Genomic DNA, 23806 nt, shown 5'->3' with positions numbered 1-23806 from the left:
TCAACAGCAAGCCAGAGATGCTGCTCAACTTTTACTGGACCCGAAATACTCAAGTGATGCCATGCAGTTTGACTTTAAAATGTTAAATGACGGCATTTCCTAAAAATGCTTGGCACACTAAAGACGAATATACACTAAAACATCAAGGCCAAGTGTGGGCACTTGCTGGACAGGAATGCTCTTCTTTCTCCAGTATTTATCTCTCATGTTTTTAAGGGTTTGAAAGACAGGGATTGACATTTAAGACACTTCTACCCTGTCAGTCTTTCCTACACACATTGCAAATGAGAAGGACTGAGGCAATGTTATAAATAAATGCTTGAGTAAATGAAGGTGGTAACCTGAGGGTGTAGAAATAGGGATGAAATTTTATTAACACATTGGGTAACATGGGTGGGTATGTCTATCTATCGCTAAAATAAGTCAAACTAAAGTCCACGTGATGTCTTTTTTTCAGTTTTGCCTACAAACTTTACAATCTATTTTTTTTTAGGGGCGGTTTCCAAGACAGGGTTTAGATTAAGCCTTAGTTAGGACATTTAAGTAGTTTTTACAAACAAACCTTACAAAAATCAACACTGGTGTGCATCTTGAGACAAAACAATGGCACTAATATATGTCAGTGCAAGTTTTTTTTTATTATTAAAGTAGGTCAAACATACATTTTAATCTGAGACTAAAATAAGCCCTGTCTGGGAAACTGTTTGGCGAATGCATAAGTGTTAATGGTTACTGAAAGTAAATTTGGGTACTAACTAAATCAGTGTTTTAGCATAAAATGTACCTCTAGCCCAGGTTTATCTCATCTGTAATAAGTGCTGTGTTTTAGTGAGAATCAAACGCATACACCCCACTGAAAAAAACACAAAAACCAGCATAAACTGGTGAGCTGGGTTTAGCTGATCTCCAAGCTTGGTATTAGCTGGTTTTGCTGGTGTAGCACGCTGGTCTAGATGTGTTTTTGGCACTTTTTAAGCTGGACTTAGCTGGTCAGGCTGGAAGACCAGCTTTTACAGACTGGGAGGACCAGCTAAAACCAGATACCAGCTCATGCTGGTCTAAGCTGGATTTTTCAGTATTAAGGATACAGTAGTTTAAAAATCTGAGTTAACTACAGTAACCAATATATGCTACATAACATTTCTGATAACATTTTTACAATCACTATTTTATAGGATTTAACAAGAAGCATATTAAAAGACAAAAGATCTCTATGCAATTATTTGTTTGGATGCATGCCATTGTACATATGCAATTATGTATGTAAATATTGCACGCATATTAAGAAACACAATTACATAATTATTTGCGTTGTATAATATTGTGTCGTGTTTTGTTTGTTGTACGAAATTGTCTATCATGAGATGAATGTAATCTCTTTAGTTGTACGCACCCGGCTCTGCTGCAATCTCATAACTTTTTATCAGGAGGATATCAAGTCTTTAACAGCCATATAATATATAACACATTTATAAACTTGTGAGTCTGTATTGTTTGAGTTATAACGTAAGTTAGTGTGCTCTTGTGTTGCGCGCCTCTTTGATTCATGTTGCTTCCTGTTTTGTTTTGTGGTTGCAGCACAATAAGAGTACACGATATGATGCGTTTACTTTAGCCTGTCGTCTTTTCTCTTTCTCTCAGAATTTCGTCGATTTCGCTGTAAATACAACAGAAAACCGCTTTAAATACACAATTTTTACATGATCTTGTGTTATCTGAACTTAGCGAAGACTTTTATAGCTAGCATGCTAACGCGCTAGGCTAGCTGCCCACCCGCTATCTGTGCACGATGTAAACATAAAGGAAACGAAGATTTTTTTATTTTATTGTATTTTTGTATTTTAATTACGTGTAAATTACTTGAGGAGAGACTGCACAGGACCGAAAACTCTCGGGTGAGTTTGATAGACATGAACTCAATGCTAATGAGCTAAACTGAAGATCTAACAGGTTGCTATAGTTTAATATTTCTGACTTATTTGTGTATTTATATTTGTATTTATTGTGAATTAATAATTGTGTTATGTATTCATTCTGAGTATTTCAGAAGAATTTGTGAGACGACATGAATGGCACATAATGTACTTTGACCCGTCTGCACTATTAAATGTGATTGAATGTATGTGCTTACACCTAAATTAAAGTGTTGTTTGTAATGCATGTTTATAATGTTTACATTATAATTCAACTTTAAAAATCCATGTTGTATTTTCTGTGAGTTTGACATGGGCATGCAGTTTAAGGAGATGATGTCTTGGTAAAAAAGACTATTTTCATTTTTCTAACAACCTTATAATGAATGCTGTTGAATTATACAGTAACATTTGTATTTTTAGTCTTTACATTATATGGTAAATGCACAAGATGCGTTATAAATTTAGAAACTGGGATTTAGGATCGCTTTAGCATTTAGATCCTTGTATTATGGAAGTATTTTGATAAATGATGGTAAGTACACAGCTGACGGTACCCATTTAATTCCATAGTATTTGTTTTTCCTACTATGGAAGTCAATGGTTACAATCAGCTGTGTGCTTACCATCATTTATCAAAATATCTTCTTATGTGTTCATAAAAAAAAAAAACAGGTTTAGAAGATGAGGATAATAAAATGATGACAGATTTTTAATTTTTGGGTGAACTATCCCTTTAACTTTTTTAAAACGATGATGTCACAAAATCCAAGAAGTGCAGAGCATACAAAATGTAATTATGTTTAAAATATGTCCGATGGTGTGGAAATAATGCTTTTATCTGCCGATACCGATTATAGGCCGATATATTGGCACATCCATAATATTTCATAATTCATTAACCAACCGAGGAGGTAAATTAACAAAGTTAGATCAAGTAACCGTGTGCAGAGACTGTCATCATGCAACATGTTTTTGTATTTGAACAGACAGTGTGGTCAGTTCATGAATTATTTTGTCTATAAACCCAACAGTTCAAGCCGTTTATAAGCTTCAAATGAATGATTTAGGTGATAAATGCAACAGCGTTTAAGTGTGTTAGTAATCTAGTAAGAGAGTAGTTTTAAAAATTATATCATACAACATACTCAAATACTGAACTGAATGTGAATAAAATGCTAATAACATTATAACATACATTAGCTGTATGTGGAGTTTCAAATATGAGCTTTTATAGATAGTAAATGAAAACATGCTTTATATTGCTATTAATATTCCAATAATCAGCAGCAGATGACGTGATATATTTAGAATTGCACCGATGTATCGGCCTATAATCGGTATCTGCCGATAAAAGCTATTTTTTTACACTATCGGACATCGGCCGATGTAAAAACCGGCAACGATCAAGGCAAAAATACTATCGGTTTCTATCGGTATTGCCATTCCAAGAACTCGAATATCAGAAGGGGATTTTATTATAATAATACCACTCTTTAATCTGCACTATTCAACAACGGCACTGCCATTTAGTGCAGCGATCAGCTCATTTGCATTTAAAAGGAGTAAAGGGCGATTTATAGTCGTGCGTAGGTTCTATGCCGTAGCTACGGCGTAGGCTATCCGTAGCCTGTGCGTAGCTTTGCGTAGCCTGACGCGCACCTCGCAAAATTTTTAACAGCGCGTCAGTTCTACGCGGACCGCAAGCGCTGTGATTGGTCCACCAGAACCCCTCCCCTCCCGACGCGAACGACGACGCAAAAGTATAAATGAAAACCGACGTGGAACCAACGCCGTCGCTGATACGCCGTAGGACCTACGCACGACTATAACGAGCCCTTAAGGAGGACACACCCAAAACAGCACATTTTTTTGCTCACACCTACAAAGTGGCAATTTTACCATGATATAATAAATGATCTATATGGTATTTTGAGCTAGAACTTCACATACGTACTCTGGGAACCCCAAATATTTATTTGACATCTTAAAAATTCTTGTGAAATATCCCCTTTAAAACATATTTACATAATAAATAATTTACATAATAAGACATAATTAATGTGGATCTTATATCTAACTGCACTGATTAAATAAATGTGTTGAACCAGTGTGTGACACAACATAACGTCGTGTTAAAAAGTAAATAATGATTGGCCATTTTACTGTCTGTCAGACTTTGGCTTTACATTGAGTGACACTGAGCGTCTCCTTATTACAAACATCAAATTTAAGTAAGAGAAATTTTCACCAATGTCGATAAAAAAATCAAAATATCGGCTGCAATATATTGGCCTATCATCACTACTAGATAGTTATATGAAGTCGGTGTCAGGTTTTATAACATCCGTCTTTATGTCTTTTATAGCTTAGTGGTATAGCATTCCATTAGCGGCGCAAATGTTCATGGGGTCGAAACCAGGGAACATACTGATAAAACTGATAAAAATTGTATACTTTGTATAATGCACTGTAAGTCACTTTGGATAAAATGGTCTGCCAAATGCATAAATTCAAATGCATAAATGTAATCTTCCTGCAACATTGTTTTTAACTTAAATTGAGGTTATGAATGATATCCAAGTTGATTTCAATCTTCACTCTTTATGTGTAGTTTAAATTTCCCAGACCTTCTCTTCTACAGTCTGTAATAAGGGCTTTGTCTCGCCTCTGTGTTTCTATTTTTGTGCATTCTGTTCAGTCAGATTGTATGTGGGTTTTCACTCCGTGTTTTGCGACACCCAGTTGGATATCGGATGAGTCAAGGCAGATTTCGTTTTAATTTAAGCTGCTTACATACACAGTCAGCTTGCACTCAGCACAATGCCTGGATTACTCTGAAGGCAGTAACATTCGCTGTTTAATTTGTGTGCATGCATCTATGAATTCAAATTGTCACTTGTTATTTGATCCGTCAAGTCTTAATTTGAAGTCGCTCACTTTAATGAAAGCAATAACCATTTTCATGGATGTGGTGTATACTTTTACATCCATCAAAAATGATTATTAAATCTTGCAAAAAACCTTGCTTATGCTTTATGGTCTGAATCTACAAGATTTTATTGTTTGTGCACGCAAAAATGTTTGCCAATATTAAATACAGCAATCTCACTATTTAAATGCATATTGATCATTTTATGTTACAGCTGTCGCCAGAAATTTTCCAGAGAATGACGCATGTTGGACGGGCTGTGAAGTAGCGTTTTCGGCATTGGAGACCATGGACAGCTCGGTGACCCTGTGGCAGTTCCTGCTTCAGCTTCTGTTGGACCCCAGTAATGACAAGCTGATCTGCTGGACCAATGAAGATGGAGAGTTTAAACTCCTGCAGGCCGAGGAGGTGGCCAGATTATGGGGCGCCCGCAAGAACAAACCCAGCATGAACTACGACAAGCTCAGCCGGGCTCTGCGTTACTATTACGACAAGGTGTGTACTAAAATTCTGTTCTTTTAGCCTGGTTGGCAGCATACACACATACTGGCATGCTGAGTACATGGATATACTGTATACTATACTACATATAGTATATACTAAGGGAATCGGCATGCCGCGAGCGCAAGTGGCTTTTAAAGGGGATGAGACTCTCATTGGTTTATTGCACGTTACGCCCAAAACACACCCATTACTGATTACGAGAATAGGAACGATCCTTTTAGACTGTGTGCTAGGCGCACAAGACACATTATCTCATTGTTAAATTAGCAAAAGTGGATTTGGATACGCCCTTTTAGACTGTGCACCGTGCGCTTTAGACTATGCGCTTAGAACGTTAAAATAGGGCCCATTTACTTTCCTTCCTCCAAAATACTTTTTGTTCAACAAAAACACATCAAAACCTTTCACAAATTCACAGGAGATCATCTTCTGACAGTAAGAGAAAAAGACCAAAAGCACAGTTTGCTCGGCCCTGTAGAAATATCTAAAGTAACCGTGTTACACTTATCCTCGCATTAGTTTGTGCCCTGCTCACCCCTACAGTATTTTTGTGTTGTAGACACACACATTTCAATCAGGGGTCTACTTCTAAAACACGAGGGTCACAAAGTCTTTAAGAGAGTCGCTCTCAGAGTTTCTGTATTAATGGCATTAGGGAAGTCAGGAGAGGTTTATTACAGTGATATCCGCATGTTTGAAGGTTTGGCAAGCTTGTGATGTTTTTATGTTTTTTCTTGGCACCAGAGGCAGGTGTATCGTTTTTCCACATTCTTTCTGGTTTCTTAAGGCAGATTCATTTTCTTTAATTGCATGTTATTTTGTTTCGTTAAAGTAGAGAGGATAAGAGAACGCACCATTTGGCTGGTAAAAATATTAGGGGCTGCATTGATGGGGTTTTTATCAATTTGTTTTGTGTAGATATTTAAAAATGTATTGTATGAAAGAGTCATGCATCAGCTTTTTTTACCACTAAATAATCAAAATGTTTAAAGGAATATTCAATTTTCTTAAAAGAAAAATCCAGATAATTTACTCACCACCATGCCATCCAAAATGTGGATGTTTTTTGAGGAAAAAATTGCAGGATTTTTCTCATTTTAATGGACTTTAATGGACCCCAACACTTAACACTTAACTCAACACTTAACAGTTTTTTTCAACGGAGTTTCAAAGGACTATAAACGATCCCAAACGAGGCATAAGGGTCTTATCTAGCGAAACGATTGTCATTTTTGACAAGAAAAATAAAAAATATACACTTTTAAACCACAACTTCTCATCTAGATCCGGTCGTGATGCACCAGCTGACCCGGTGCAATACGTCAAGAGGTCACAGAGGACGAACGCGAAACTCCGCCCCAGTGTTTACAAGTGTGTTGAAAGAGGACCGTTCCTACATTGTTGTATGTCGAATGATACTAATTAATGTCTTTGTGTCAGTTTATTGTTTAAAATGGTCCGCAAATTTGCGTTTTATGTATGTAACACATGACCTCTCTACGTCACAAAGCATTTACATTAGGTCGCGCTGGACCGGACCTAGACGAAAAGTTGTGGTTTAAAAGACCATATTTTTTATTTTTCTTGTCAAAAATGAGAATTGTTTCGCTAGATAAGTCCCTTATGCTTAGTTTGGGATCGTTTATAGTCCTTTGAAACTCCTTTGAAAAAACTGTTACGTGTTGAGTTAAGTGTTAAGTGTTGGTGTCTATTAAAGTCCATTAAAATGAGAAAAATCCTGCAATGTTTTCCTCAAAAAACATAATTTCTCGACTGAACAAAGGAAGACATCAACATTTTGGATGACATGGTGGTGATTAAATTATCTGGATTTTTCTTTTAAGAAAATGGAATATTCCTTTAATGTATCAAACCCTGTGTGTGAGTGAAATAGTCAATAATTAATGCTTACATTGAATGTATAGTTGTTAAAGATGCACCGATACAAATTTCTGTGCCGAAACCGATATTTGACTACACTGTAAACATTTTTTCAAATCTCTTTAATCAACTAGGATTTAGTGGTGAATTGCTGTAACTTAATAAATCAAGTTAAATTTGCTTTAGTTATGTCAACTTTATTTTAAAAATTACAGTAACTAAAATAACTTGTAAATCCAAGTTGATTAAACTTAAAATTTTAAGTGCAAAAAGATTTTTTACAGTGCACTTAGAATGACATCTATTGATATATACAGATAATTTAACTTTTTACCATCGTTTCAAATTATGTTTTGAAATCCTCCAATAGGGCAAAAAATATAGGTTTAAATATAATTTTAAATGTATTTCAAATTATACAAAAATAAAAATATATTTTGAAATATGTTTACAAAAATGTATTTATTTTTGTATATTTAAATATATTTTAAAACATTTATATTTACGTCAAACTGGAGGAAAAACTTTGCATGTTACAAACCTGTTAACATAACAGGTTTGAAAAGATTAAAACTAAATATATTTTCTAATTCAAAAAGATTTAAGCTTTACTTTCTACAAAATGTATTTAGCATATATTTAAATAAATATTTTTGCCAAAGAAATTTCTTTTGGGCTAAAAGTGCAGTGCATTAAAACTGCCGATATATCGGTGCATCTCTAATACTTATTAACATATTTGAAGTTTACCCAAAAATGAATGGTCATGATCCTCATGCTGTACTAATTTAGCTGTTATTTGTTTTCGTAAACTGATCGAAATAAGAAGATGAGTTGCACATGCTAGGTTTGTATACTGTGTGTTTACGGTTTATTCGAATGTCTTATGTATGAGCTTTATGAGTTTAATTGATGTATTATTATGTTAAGATGCTTTGATATAGGGACGTGCACAGCTATTTTTTATGTACTACGGCTATTAATTATCAAGTCCTTATCAATCTGAAATCACTGTGAGTTAAGTCTTTTATAACATGCTTCTCTATAACATGCATTTGAAAAAGCAACACTTGTCAAACATTATCATTATACATATTCTTTATTATAATGAAAATACCTGAAAAGGTTTGAAAAACAGCAATATAAAATATGCTTAAGCCATTTCCTGGAGATGCGTGTGTAATGGTTCTTCTTCTGCAGCCCATATTGAGTTTCTGCACAAAAGAGCGCCCTCTGGCTTTTGGATGTAGCGGCATTTCACCGTAATTCATTAAGAAGCATAGCAAGCATCATTGGCCGATTTATCTGTTCATCCCTACTTTTTCACAAAGCATAATATTTGTTTTCCCTGGGAACTAAAACCATTTCTTTTGTGCTACTAATACAATGCTCAATCATTTATGCTACAGAAAAAAATCATTTTTTCTTCCTTCAGAACATCATCAGAAAAGTGAATGGGCAGAAGTTTGTGTACCGCTTTGTGTCCTACCCTGATATATTGAATGGAGATGCTATGACCAGAACGGAAGGTTCAGATGGAGGTTCTGATGGGGCTCTGCCGCTTCTTGACAGACCTACACACATCTCCGGGGATAAAGACGGGAAAGCGGCACCAGACCGAGGCGGCGCGGCATCGGGTCAATCCAAGTCGTCCGGTCGGAATGACTATATCCACTCCGGCTTGTACACGTCCTTCACGCTGAACTCGCTGCAGTCAGGAACACAACTCTTCAAATCCATCAGAATCGAAAACCCAGGAGAAAAGCTTGTGGAGAAAAAAGGATCGATCCAGGAGTCACCCCAACCACCCACAGTCATTAAATACGGGACCAATAATCAAAACAGGACGACTGCTGAACTTAAAGGCCCACTGTCCACCCGGACAGAAGCAGAGACCGTACACACGGCTTTCTCTCATGTAGTGTGTAGGTTCTTGGATGCGCCCTCCGCGGAGAATTCCACAATGTCGGGAATCTCTTCTTCACCACCTCCTCATTCCCCCTCATCTTCTCCGATGACTGATTCCCAGGATCTGGTGATTGACAGCGAGAAAGAGTCCGTCTCCTCCCAGCCATCAGAGATTCACCTACAGGTAACGCCAGTGAAGAATAATATTTTGTAAGCATGTTGTTCGCTTGTTTAAAATTTAACATATCTATGTCTCTTCATTTTCCAAGGACACGATACTGACCTTCGAGACGTCTCAGTCTCCATCTCAGAGTAACAGCGGAAAGTCTAAAAAACCCAAAGGCCTGGAGTTGATGCCCACGCTGGTTGTGACCAGTTCTGACCTCCTCAGTCCTCTCAATCTAAGCCCCTCCCTCCCTACAGCCTCTCTCACACCAGCTTTCCTGCAGGTAAGCTCGACCTCGGCAATCACACATGCACGACACTATAGTTAATTTCCTTCGGTTTGTTAGGGCTGGTGACTGTCAGTAGTTTCCTGTCAAACCCAATGTTGTGTCTCATTTTCTATCTCATGGCAGATGCAGGCTGTGTTTAAAAACCAAGACGTTTATCCGCAGCTTTTTTATAGGTTTTAAGGATGCATTATTCATGTTGACAGGCCGTTTCTCCATCTCTGCTGTCTACCGACCCATAGACCTTTTGCGAGTCGATGTCACAGTTACGTCACGCGCACATGTGGTGGCAGAAAAACAGTGGAAATGAATGAGTGTGTTTAGGCATTCCACCTTTGGCCAAACCGCTTTCTCGGTGAAAACATCAGGGTTGTGGAATAGCATCCCTGTTAGTATTAGACAAAGCGCTACACTCACCACCTTTAAATTAGGCCTTAAGAAATGGTTGAAAGCAAACCAGCATTGTGAACATTTCTAGTCATTGATTCTTGTCTCTGTGTTTATTTGAGATTGTTTCTTTTATTTTTTATTTTATGAATTATTTAGTTTAATTGTATTGCTATTATTATTGTTTTTTTTTTACTTTTTATTTTTTGACTTATAACATCAACTGCTGCCCAGGGACAACAGATATAAATTAGCCTTGTGGCTATAATTTGGTCCGATTACATATTGTAAAAATTAGGGGTGCACCGATAGGATTTGTTTGGGCCGATGCCGATTTAAACAGACAACTTCTCGCCGATACCGATATTAAACACTTGTATACAATACTATACAGTTGGTCTATTAGCTAGTTTATTTCTGCATCAAATAATTTTTACTGAACATGGATTGAATCTAATTAACATTCAACTGACCAACATAATAAGAGAGGCACAAATTAAGCTAAAACAAATATAATAAGACAGCATGACAACATTTAAAGGTGGTTTTTGCTATTCAGCATTTATTTTATTAACAACATTAACTCATTTTTTTACATATAATGGATTTCTTTATGCAGTTAATTAATAAACAATTAATTACAATTCATCAAAAATCGGCCGATAAATATCGGCGGCCGATACATCGGTGCATCACTAGTAAAAATCAAAACTCTTCATTTTTTTAATTAAAAATATATTTATATAACCTTTACTTCTAAAAAATGTATTTAGTATACATTTTAAAAAAATATTTTTGCTGTATGGAAAGTTCATAGTGCATAGTATGTCATTTGAGACAGATTCTCAGGAGTGGAAAACTGGGATAAATTCAGGCTAAAATTCTGAAGTTTAGGCAAATTAGATGCTTTACCAAGAAAAAAGTTGTTTATATAGTTTGCTTTCTGAATTTATTCGTCTTTATGTAGTCCCAAACTCGATGATGGGTATATCTGATCTCTGTCCGACGGAGACTTAATGTATTACAATTCATGGCACAGAATGTATGGAAATGTATATTGATATTACAATATTGATGAATATTGTTGATAATACAAACAGCTACATGAACTAAAACACAAAAGCAAGAAAATAAAGTGACTAAATAATAAACTTCTAAAGACATTGCGCCTTTAAGGGTTCAATATCCACAAACTCGTGCTTAATAATAAAAGTCCTGTATCTTTAGCATAGATGATACATCAAGTTCTGCAGGTTTTTTAACTGAGGGTGTCCTATTACTTTTTCTAAGCAAAGACATTCAAGATTTTCACACAGCAGGTGGTAAAATCCTATAGACTTAAATTCAAAGAAGAGATTTTAAGGCAAAACAAAATAGTGGTGATTGTATTTGGTCATTTTATCCCTAAGGTTATAAAAAGTGTGTTTATCCTCTACTAAAACAGTCATGACAAGTTGATTTCGTTGTGGTTGTTTGATTAGTTTTAGGCACAAGAGGGCAGTAATGCACCAGTTAAACCAGCGAAACTCTGATACTTCGAGCTGATACTGGGGTGTTCATTGGTTATAAAATGAATGTGATCTTCGCTAGATGCATCTTTGATGGATCACCTCGCTCATATAGCCTGTCCCTTAGGATCAACTCCTGCTGTCTTTGAGCTAGATGAAAGATGAAATACACTTTAATTTAAATCTATTATTCATAGTTTCTCATAAAATACATAACGCGTGCACTGTGATTGATTCTTATCGAGTCTCATTAAGATGCTTTTAATTAAACATTTATATATGGAGGTTACGTATATCTTACAAGGAAGTGGAAAGCCGCTTTAATAAATGCACACTGGAGAGAAATTAATTTTCTCGTTTGTTTCAGACACCCTTCGTGCTCACCCCTAGTCCACTTCTATCAAATATCCATTTCTGGAGCACGCTCAGTCCGGTCGCGCCCTTGAGCCCTGCTCGGAGACAGGGCGCACATACTCTGTTTCAGGTGAGTCGGTATGATTTCATTTGATAAGAAAATTGTTTAAACAACATTCTGCACATTTTTGATTGCTTGATTCGGAGCTGAATTTAATTCCCGCTCTGCTGCAGGACATTTTCATGCATTGTTGACACCAAAAAGATGTTGGTCAGCAACATTGAGAAACTGCCCTCAGACTAGGGTTGCAAAATTCTGGGAATTTTCAAGGCTGAAAACTTTTCATGGGAATTAACTCAAATTAATGGGAATAAACTGGGAACTCCTTATTACAGGGAACTTAAATGTAGTTAAAAAAAATCTTGCAGCATAACTTTAAAACATCAAGATTTAATGTAGTTACAGTTGAATTTCTACATTGCACATTCATTAGTAACATGCACATAGCACACTGCTTACTAAAGGAGCATTGAGGCCACACCCCCTGAATGTATTTGCATTCTTACATAACATGCACAGATCATTTCTTGAATCATGCACACAAAATAATATCAAAATGCACATCTGTGCATGTATTCATTTCATGTAAATTACATACATGTGTTTAAAACTGTTTGAAATACTGTGCAACAACATTATACCATTGTAAAGACAAATACACTGATTGAGAAAACATTTAGGTGAGATCATTAAGAAACACACATTCACATTCCTCTGAAAAAAAAAAATCTGGCATATATCACTTAATGGACTCCCCTCCATTTTCCAGGCCTTGACTACCACACAAGCCACACTTGCTGCAATGTGCATATTAACATTTTAACTAGCAAATACCAAAATGTGTTTATATACAGTACTGTGCAAAAGTCTAAAGGGGGTCGCACACCGGATGAGAACCGCCGCGTCGCGTCCAAGACAACTCGGAGGTATTGTACACTGGAAGTACATATTAAATAGTGTGAACTTAGTTAGATAGCATCTACTAAAAATGCTTAATATAAGTAAGCAGCCAGTGTTGACAGGAAATTGAGAAGTGTCCAGAGTCATGCTGGGTTGACACCAGCCGCGGTAGAGGCTTCAAGCGCGAGTGATTACAAAGTCAACGTGAAGACGCATTGACGCGCGTCTGGAGGTCTCACGGCGCGAATGAGGCGTTTAGCACGGCGCGGTAGGCGCGATTCCGCCTCATTCGCATGCCTAGTTTGCGCGAATGACGCGAATTGAGCGTTGCCACGGCAAACGCGCGAGTTGAAAAATGTGAACTTTGGCGGATAAACGCACCGCGTTAACCAATTTAGCAGCTTGCTTTAGTAGTAACGTGATTACAGAAAGCGAGCAGAGTCACAGAAGCCCCTCCCATGACGCGAATTTCCGCGTGAATGTCTCAATGACTAGAATGTTACGCACGGCTTTCACGTGCGAATGAAGCAAGTACACTCAAACTGTTAAGGCGGCAAACTAGGCGCGGTAGACGTGATTTTGAAGGCTCAAACGTGGCTGGTGTAAACCCACGGTCACAGCAGACAGGCGCCACCGGTGTGTGTACATTCGTAGAAAATAATGTGTTCTGTTTTTAGATTCATGGTGCAACGCGGCGCTTTTCATGCGGTGTGCGACACCTTCTAGGCCACCACCACCAGACCGTTAATGTCCATCCATATTTATTTTTCATTCTATTTTATTAAGATACAAACAGAAAATACAGGACATATGTTCAAAAAAAAAAAAAAAAATATTTTGAGAACTGAATGTCTTATTTAGGCATCGTCTGTGTTTAGTGTGACCTCTCTTGGCACTAAACACATCTTGAGCGTTTTTGAGCAGAATGAAGTAAAAAGACTAATTTCTCTAAAATTAGAAATTAGGATTTAATCTCATTTAGGTTTAAGAGATCCTGCAGTTTCCTGCTATTGCTTCAAGTGAAAGGGGAGTATACCATAAAAACTTGACACATCAGTTTACATTTTATTGTTTTTAATACAAGATACATACATATTTCCTGTATTTTCTGGATGTATTTTATTAAAGAGACTGAGAAACAATTATATATGATCACTACAACAAATCTAATTATGTTATGCTGCATTTACACCAATCACGGTAGAGGCGGCAAGCACGGGTGATTTACATGTTAAGTCAATGCAAAGACGTTATTAGGCATCCTGCGGTGCGGTAGGCGCGGCGCGAATGGTGCGAAACGCACAGTGCATTCCGCGCGAATTGAGCGTTGCCGCGGAAAAAATCGGAACTTTGGCGGATTTCCGCGCTGCGTTAACCAATCAGGACCTTGCTGTAGTAGTGACATGATTACAGGAAGCCAACGGAGTCTCAGCAGAATCGCAGAAGCCCCTCACATGACGCAAATTTCTGCGTGAATGTCTTGAATGACTAGAATTTCACGTCGAATGAAGCGAGTAAACTCAAATGTTCAAGCGTCCAACTACGTGCGAATAACGCGGTTTTGCCGCCTCTACCGCGGCTGGTGTAAACACAGCATAAGACTTTTGCACAGTACTGTAGTAGCTAGCTAGCCAGTAAATCAGATACCTAAATGTAGGCTAGCAGTATTATAATAACTATAATAATGTTTATTATGCTTTTGTGTTACTCAATAAATTAATCAATTAAAGTTCTACTATTATTAAATCAGTCATGTTATTTTTAAAGGGGCATTCCACTTTTTTTGATAATATGCTCATTTTCCAGCTCCCCTAGAGTTAAACATTTGATTCTTACTGTTTTGGAATTCATTCAGCTGATCTCTGGGTCTGGCGCTAGCACTTTTAGCATAGCTTAGCACATTCCATTGAATCTGATTAGACCATTAGCATTGTGCTAAAAATAACCAAAGAGTTTCAATATTTTTCCTATTTTAACCTCTTGAAAAGCACCCCCATTCTGGCCCCAAACCATGAAAATACCTACTTTCACTTAAATGGCTGTTTTTACTAAACCATTTAGAGTATAAGCATAACTGTGGTATCAAAATAATTTTAAGATAACAATTAAAAAAGTTAGAGAGGCTGAAGTACATTGTAATAAATCTTTTTTAACACTAAAAATCTTAATGATAAATATATGTGTGAAACCTAGAAATGCAATGATGCCAAAGCCACAAGTCTAAAGAAGTTATGTTTCACGTTTGAAGTCAATAGACCCAAAAATGAGGTTCTTGCAAGAGTTTTTTTAAGACTTGTGCCTTTTCTAAGTGCCAGTCAGCCACAAAATAAAAGTCTTTTGTTTACATGCATACATGTTCGTTCTTTTTATTGTTTATCCTTATATAAGCGTATAAAATGCCGTATCCACACCAGGAAATAAAGCTTCACACAAAGATCGTTGAATTCGTTATCTAATTGGCTACACGTTCTGTCTATCAATATTTTCCATGAAGTCATTGGAGGAACGCGTGAGTCAGATGACGTCACGATATTTGACAGCGCTGTTTGGATATTATGTATTATACTCCCGCCTACTTTTACAAACAAGTTTGACCGCTGGTTTTAAACGCGAGCGTAATCTCATATACAAGTGTTACGATGTAAATAGTCATCAGATTGTATATTATAATCTATTACAAGACGTGCATGTGAAATCTGATGTAAACAATGGACAATATATCAATATTTCACGGATTATACGCATTTGTGGACAAAAATGGTCATTGGATGTGCTTTGTTGGAGAGTTTTTATGGGTTATTCACACATCTGAAACAGACTGGATTCGATTCGCGTTCCTTATACCAGCACAAAGGTAAGGAGTCAGCTTATTTTATGCATGTTGTCATCTGGACTTCTGTAACAAAATACTATATTTATGATGCTAGAGCAATTGTATCTCAAAACACTGATGCTAAACCCTTAGACCTTTTAAATGATGTATAGCAATGTTATTATTATTGTTTGTTTGTACACAGTAGGCTATATATATAGTGTTAGCTGCATTAAAAAAACTGACGTTTTTCTGTGCACGAACTAGTGCGCGTCGAGAGGTTAAACTTGACTCTTCTGTAGTTACATCGTGTACTAAGACCGGCAGAAAATTAAAAGTTGCGATTTCCTAGGACGATATGACTAGGAACTATACTCTCATTCTGGCGTAATAATCAAGGACTTTGCTGATGTAACATGGCTGCAGCAGGCGTAGTGATATTACGCCCGAAAATAGTCCCCTTGGTTACTTTCAATAGCAGGAGACTATTTTCAGGCAGTGCAGATTTTTTTTTGCGCGATGCTAATGGTCTAATCAGATTCAATGGATTGTGCTAAAAGTGCTAGCGCCAGACCCGGAGATCAGCTGAATGGATTCCAAAACGGTAAGATTCAAACGTTTAACTCTAGTGGAGCTGGAAAATTAGCATATTTTCAAAAAAATGTGGAGTGTCCCTTTAAAATCTGTATTACCTTGCTTGCATGTCTGCAAAATGTTTTTTTTATGTTTGTATATGATATAGTTTATATAATTACCATAAATTCCCAATAAATTTCCAAAATTCCCCAGATCAAATTCCCATGGAAACTTTCCGGAAATGTACCAGAAACTTTCCACCCCTTTGCAACCCTACCTCAGATACATTATTCAGATGTCTGAATATAATTCATTTACATTTACACGATACATTTTGCAGATGTTTTATCTAAATCGACTTCTCTGGGAATCAAACCCACGACCTTTTGTGTTGCTAATGCAATGCACCACTAACTGAGCTACAGAAACACCCAAACAGTTCAACTTCATCTGCTAGTAAGGATGCTTGCTCATCGGTCTCTTTTGTTTTTCATTCAGTTTCCTTCTGTCCTGAGCTCCAGCCAGTTCACCATACCGGCACACAGTTTAGACGGCACCAACACGCCCGGCCCCATCTCACCAGACACACAGAAGACATAAAGAGAAAGACATCGCTCTTCATCATTGCCTCGTATTCTTGATTGATAAATCCAGATTAACCTTATTCCTGTTCGAATCCGATCCTTTAAGCGTCGGGAGTGTCTACTTGACTCTTGAACCATCATGATACTTTTCTCTCGTGTGCTGAAGCCATTGCAATGTAATTCTCGCATTTCTCTTTTCACATGTGCTGGCCTTCAGTGATTGGCTCTGAAATAATTATAATGATGTCTCAATGGATACATCTGTTCCTAAGCGTGTTCCTCGTGTATTTGTTTTTACCGTAAGTGGACCATGATTGAGGCGTATGATTGAATTTGCTATTGCTTTGTTTCTCGTGGAGCATCGCTGTTGTACAAAGAGAGCGCAGTTATGAGATGGATAAAGAAGAATTGTTTTGTACGTATCATCACAAGTTCACCTTACCCCACGTCTGCCTTTAGTTTGGGAAAGGTCTCAAACAAACCTGCCATGCTAACCCAAGCCAAGCCGCCCCTTTTTGCCTTGTGATTTTGATAATGGTCGTTATCTTGTAACTTCAACATGCTGCACTTAATAATAAAATGCTCATCTCAGATTAAAATGCAGAGATGTGGTGATAGGAAATGATTTCACCGTTTAGAGACAAACCTTGGGAAAATATACCTAGTTTAACAGGTTGAGGCTCAAACTTTTCTGGTGCTTGGATCGTGACACATTTTCAAAAGCCAAATACCTGGTGAATGCCTGTTTGACGAACACGCCCCAAAGCCATGCTACCATTACCAGAACACTGCCAGATACTGAGCTGAAATGATGCTAATAATGCACATGCACATCTTTTTACACAAGCCATTTCCTTTTCCTAAAAGAATGGAAGCCATTGGAAAAGATGTCATTTTTGTGAGAAACCCTGAAATGTTGCTTTACTGTCACCATTAGACTAATGGACCGTACAAAGCTCAGACTGAATGGATCGCTACCAGCTCAGTGTTTAAAACTGTTTGGCCACATCCCTCCATTAGGCGCTGGTGGAGATCGGTTGGATGTGAATGGGAACTGGGCGCTGTGTCACTGAACCCCGGCCTGATGCTTTAAATCATTCTGATGTACAACTTTTGAAATGTGTGGGTCCTCTACAATTTTTTAAAGAAAGGTTTACTGCACATAATTCAATAGTAAACTAGTATTTTAGTGTGAGCATAGCCAAGTTATTTCATCACTTTAGGATCCAGAGAGGATCAGATTCTGCGGGGGGATTGAATTCGGCATAGATTGCAAAATGTCTCCAAATTTTATGGGCACTACTTGCAATCCTCATCTGATCTATCGATTTGTTCTTTTGTGGAGTGTTAGACAATTTTACGTAAACTAATATAGAGAATCAATACCCAAATGTTGCACAATATAAACCCTACCTCTGAGAGTCTTTGCTCAACAAGCCATGATTTTAAACCCATGAACTTTAGATGCAAAACTGGAATGGGGTATAATAAATGCCTCTTGTTTGCAGCTAATGTGCTTTTAACATTAGGACTAGAAACAAAAACGAGTTTTGTTAGTCTTTGTAGGACCATATAAAGTGCAATGAGAACAAAAAAGGAAAATGTTTGTATAAATATATACAGTATAAAAAAACTATTCATCAACTATTCAGCATCTCATATACAGGTCTCAGGTATGATTACCTGCAAGTGTGCAGAATTTTTAGACCCAACTTCCTAAAGTCCCTTTGACATGACTCACGCAAAGGTTTTTACATTCATGACTCTAATCAGTCAAAAAAGCATCATGTAATTGTTTAAAATTGTCTTTGTAGACCAAATATCAGGGCTGCACGATATTGAGAAAATATGCAATATGCTGTTTTGCTGTTGAGTGTTGCGATAACAGTATTTCATGCAATATATAATTTCCCCAGAGAAATGCTATTTTTATTAGCTATTTAAAAAAAAAAAAAATTTAGATATGTCATTATCATACTGACATTAACAGTTAATACATATTCTTCTGATGTAATTAAACCTAATTGAGGTTCACCTTTGCACCTGTGGTCTAGCCAATAGTATAACCGTGGGTTCACACCAGCCGCGTTTTAGGCGTCATCTACCGCGCCTAGTTTGCCGCTTGAACGGTTTGAGTGTAACTTGCTTCATTCGCACATGAAATTCAAGTCATGGGAGGGCCTTCTGTGACTCTGCTCGCTTTCTGTAATCACGTCACTACTAGAGCAAGTTCCTCATTGGTTAAAGCGGCGTGTTTTTCCGCCAAAGTTAAAAATATTCAACTTGTTCATTTGCCGCCACAATGCTCAATTTGCGCCATTCGGCGAACAAGGCAGAATCGCGCCACGAGACCTTCAGACGCGCGTCAACGCGTCTTCACATTGACTTAACATTGAAATCACTCGCGCTTGACGCCTCTACCGCGGCTGGTGTAACACAGCATAATGGGGCATACACATCAAACACGAGTTCAGCGATTTGCGCGAGTAGATAACATACAAAGTCAAGGCAGAGACGCGATCAGACGCACCCTTGCAGGGGCAATGTGAATGACACGATATGGGCGGTGCGTTTGCCACGAAAACATGCACTATTCGCCTCAAACGCGTCTACGCCCAAGTTGAAAATATTCAACTCGAGCGCAAAATTCAAATGACACAAAGTTAAATCCCACGAGTAATCTACAGCAAGTAACGCGATGCCCCGTGTTTGGTGCATACGTAGCATTACAGTATAATTTTGGGTTCACACCAAAAGCGAGTTCAACGATTTACACGACTAGATTACATACAAAGGCAATGCAAAGAAACGTCCTCGCATGGGGCAATGCGAATGACGCGATATGAGCGGTTCATTTGCCGCGAAAACACGTGCTATTTGCCTCAAACGCATCTTTGCCAAGTTGAAAATATTCAACTCGAGCGAAAAATTCGCATGACATGAAGTTAAATCCCGCGAGTAATCTAGAGCAAGTAACGCGATGCCCCACGTTTGGTGTGTACGTAGCATTACAGAATAACTGTGGGTTCACACAAAACACAAGTTCAGCGATTTGCGCAAGTAGATTACATACAAAGTCGATGCAAAGACGCAATCAGACGCGTCCTCGCGCGGGGCGATGCGAATGACGCAATATGGGCGGCGCGTTTGCCACGAAAACATGCACTATTCGCCTCAAACGCGTCTACGCCCAAGTTGAAAATATTCAACTCGAGCGCAAAATTCACATGACACAAAGTTAAATCCCACGAGTAATCTACAGCAAGTAACGCGATGCCCCGTGTTTGGTGCATACGTAGCATTACAGTATAACTGTGGGTTCACACAAAACGCGAGTTCAGCGATTTGCGCGAGTAGATTACATACAAAGTCAATGCAAAGACGCGATCAGACGTGTCCTCGCGTGGGGCGATGCGAATGACACGATATGGGTGGCGCTTTTGCCTCAAAAACATGCGCTATTCACCTCAAAACGCGTCTACACCCAAGTTGAAAATATTCAACTCGAGTGCAAAATTCACATGACACAAAGTTAAATCCCGTGAGTAATCTAGAACAAGTAACGCAATGCCCTGTGTTTGGTGTGTACGTAGCATTACAGTATAACTGTGGGTTCCCACCAAAAGTGAGTTCAACGATTTGCACAACTAGATTACATACAAAGGCAATGCAAAGAAACGTCCTCGCATGGGGCAATGCGAATGACGCGATATGAGCGGTTCATTTGCCGCGAAAACACGTGCTATTTGCCTCAAACGCATCTTTGCCAAGTTGAAAATATTCAACTCGAGCGAAAAATTCGCATGACACAAAGTTAAATCCCACGAGTAATCTAGAGCAAGTAACGCGATGCCCCGTGTTTGGTGCATACGTAGCATTACAGTATAACTGTGGGTTCACACAAAACGCGAGTTCAGCGATTTGCGCGAGTAAATTACATACAACGTTGATGCAAAGACGCAATCAGACGCGTCCTCGCGCGGGGTGATGCGAATGACGCAATATGGCCAGCGCGTTTGCCACGAAAACATGCGCTATTCCCCTCAAACGCGTCTACGGCCAAGTTGAAAATATTCAACTCGAGCGCAAAATTCGCATGACACGAAGTTAAATCCAGCGAGTAATCTAGAGGAAGTAACGCGATGCCCTGTGTTTGGTGCATACGTAGCATTACAGTATAACTGTGGGTTCACACAAAACGCGAGTTCAGCGATTTGCGCGAGTAGATTACATACAAAGTCAATGCAAAGACGCGATCAGATGTGTCCTCGCGTGGGGCGATGCGAATGACACGATATGGGTGGCGCGTTTGCCACGAAAACATTCGCTATTCGCCTTAAACGCGTCTACGCCCCAGTTGAAAATATATAACTCGAGTGCAAAATTCAAATGACACAAAGTTAAATCCCGTGAGTAATCTAGAACAAGTAACGCAATGCCCTGTGTTTGGTGTGTACGTAGCATTACAGTATAACTGTGGGTTCCCACCAAAAGTGAGTTCAACGATTTGCACAACTAGATTACATACAAAGGCAATGCAAAGAAACGTCCTCGCATGGGGCAATGCGAATGACGCGATATGAGCGGTTCATTTGCCGCGAAAACACGTGCTATTTGCCTCAAACGCATCTTTGCCAAGTTGAAAATATTCAACTCGAGCGAAAAATTCGCATGACACAAAGTTAAATCCCACGAGTAATCTAGAGCAAGTAACGCGATGCCCCGTGTTTGGTGCATACGTAGCATTACAGTATAACTGTGGGTTCACACAAAACGCGAGTTCAGTGATTTGCGCGAGTAAATTACATACAAAGTTGATGCAAAGACGCAATCAGACGCGTCCTCGCGCGGGGCGATGCGAATGACGCAATATGGCCAGCGCGTTTGCCACGAAAACATGCGCTATTCCCCTCAAACGCGTCTACGGCCAAGTTGAAAATATTCAACTCGAGCGCAAAATTCGCATGACACGAAGTTAAATCCAGCGAGTAATCTAGAGGAAGTAACGCGATGCCCCGCGTTTGGTGCGTACGTAGCATTACAGTATAACTGTGGGTTCACACAAAACGCGAGTTCAGCGATTTGCGCGAGTAGATTACATACAAAGTCAATGCAAAGACGCGATCAGATGTGTCCTCGCGTGGGGCGATGCGAATGACACGATATGGGTGGCGCTTTTGCCTCAAAAACATGCGCTATTCACCTCAAAACGCGTCTACACCCAAGTTGAAAATATTCAACTCGAGCGCAAAATTCGCATGACACAAAGTTAAATCCCGCGAGTAATCTAGAGGAAGTAACGCGATGCCCCGCGTTTGGTGCGTACGTAGCATTACAGTATAATTTTGGGTTCACACCAAAAGTGAGTTCAACGATTTGCACAACTAGATTACATACAAAGGCAATGCAAAGAAACATCCTCGCATGGGGCAATGCGAATGACGCGATATAGGCGGTTTATTTGCCGCGAAAACACACGCTATTCGCATCAAACGTGTTTTTGCCCAAGTTGAAAATATTCAACTCGAGCGAAAAATTTGCTTGACACGAAGTTAAATCCCGCGAGTAATCTAGAGCGAGTAATGCGATGCCCCGCGTTTGGTGTGTACAGAGCATAAGACCTACTTGGCAGGTATTTAGTAAGGACTTTTCTGATCGGTCTAATTTGGACAATCTACGCATGCAACACACAAATTATAGACACGTGAAATAAATGTTTAGTTATCGCAACTCTCTGTGATATGGATATTGCATATACTGTTATCACGATAACTATCATGTCCGAAATATCGTGCAGCCTTACCAAAAATAAACATGAATTTCTTTCATTAGAAAACATGTTTTATTTAAAAATTAGGGTTTTAAACAAATTACTTCGGACTAAATAATAAAGCAAAAGCAGCCAATTAGAGCCTAGGATAAGAGATGGGATCTTATTTTGAAGAATAGGATCACCTACAAATCTTTAAAAAGGCGACTACACCAAAGATGCTAAAATATAGGATTGTTTGGATTTATTTTAAATTTACTTCAGTCACAACATGATTCCCAAAGTTACATTATAGTTTTGACAAGTTTACTAAAATAAGTGACCCTAAACTTTTGAACTGTATGAAATATTTTTTGATCGTCATGATATTCTTTTGACATTATCGATAACTAGATCATAGTTTTGTTTTTTGCTGACTAGATTGTCTTGTATTTATTGGCCGATCATGAGGTCAGTATGGTGCACAGGTTTTAACCATAAATAAGTGTGGTAATGTTTGAGTCACGTTAAAGGGCCTTTATTGTGTTATGGTATTGTGTGAAATCCAGTAGAAATGTTTACTTAGTTATTTTACACCCATGCTAACATGGTGCCTTGAAGTCCTGTTGTCAATAAAATAAAAACGGACAACAGTATCTTTATTTGTTTCACTATTCTGAAACAAATCTTGTGTCCTCTGTGGAGCTATGAACTAAAACATCATTTCATTTTATTTTTAAATACAACTTCAAGCTCTTTAGACGCTCCATAATGTAACTGGGTTTCGGTTTTGTTATGCAAACTGTGAAATACGTTTCTAAAGTTTCCATAAAGATAAGCTTTGAATTAAGAATATTACCGGGTGCATTCCTTTAAAGTTAATGAACGGTAAGATTACGTTTCTTCAGAATTGTATTGAGATCCATCGGATCATATGAAATGGTTTACTCTTCTTTTTCAGTACTAATATTTTCAGATTATATTCATAGATTTTATCCAGCATTGAAGCAATAGTTCACCTAAAAATAACACTTTTTGTCATTGTATAGGACCTTGTTGTAAACTTGTATAAACAAATAGAGATTGTTTTCGCAAAACCTCCGATCTGCTGTTTTTCATAGTGAAATAAATGATGATTGAGTTTTATTTTTGGGTGAACTAATCCTTTAATGAGGTGATCTAACACTTTTTATTGTACATACGATAACATGTAATGGGATGTCGATAGCATTGTGTATTATTTTCTTTCTGATCTTTTTTACTTTGCATTCCTGTAACATTCAAG

General features: G+C 38.1%; 1 protein-coding gene across 1 annotated transcript; it reads left to right on the top strand.

Moving 5' to 3' along the window:
* Positions 1–1059: 1059 nt before the first annotated feature.
* On the top strand, positions 1060–17706 carry LOC141363488 (ETS domain-containing protein Elk-4-like). The gene is made up of 6 exons (XM_073866098.1): positions 1060–1895; positions 5060–5340; positions 8666–9322; positions 9408–9587; positions 11853–11969; positions 16687–17706. Exons 2-6 carry the CDS (start codon positions 5134–5136, stop codon positions 16786–16788), a joined length of 1263 nt encoding a protein of 420 aa, XP_073722199.1. The 5' UTR covers positions 1060–1895; positions 5060–5133; the 3' UTR covers positions 16789–17706.
* Positions 17707–23806: the final 6100 nt, after the last annotated feature.

Source organism: Misgurnus anguillicaudatus, unplaced genomic scaffold (assembly GCF_027580225.2).
Source record: "Misgurnus anguillicaudatus unplaced genomic scaffold, ASM2758022v2 HiC_scaffold_35, whole genome shotgun sequence".
NCBI lineage: Eukaryota > Metazoa > Chordata > Actinopteri > Cypriniformes > Cobitidae > Misgurnus > Misgurnus anguillicaudatus.
This window is presented reverse-complemented; position numbering and strand designations above follow the sequence as displayed.

Excerpts from the sequence above, each read along its gene's own strand:
- LOC141363488 (XM_073866098.1), top strand. The coding sequence starts at position 5,134 with ATGGACAGCTCGGTGACCCTGTGGCAGTTCCTGCTTCAGCTTCTGTTG. Across the intron at positions 9,588-11,852 it reads TCACACCAGCTTTCCTGCAG|ACACCCTTCGTGCTCACCCC; the intron begins GTAAGCTCGACC and ends CGTTTGTTTCAG. Across the intron at positions 11,970-16,686 it reads GCGCACATACTCTGTTTCAG|TTTCCTTCTGTCCTGAGCTC; the intron begins GTGAGTCGGTAT and ends TTTTTCATTCAG.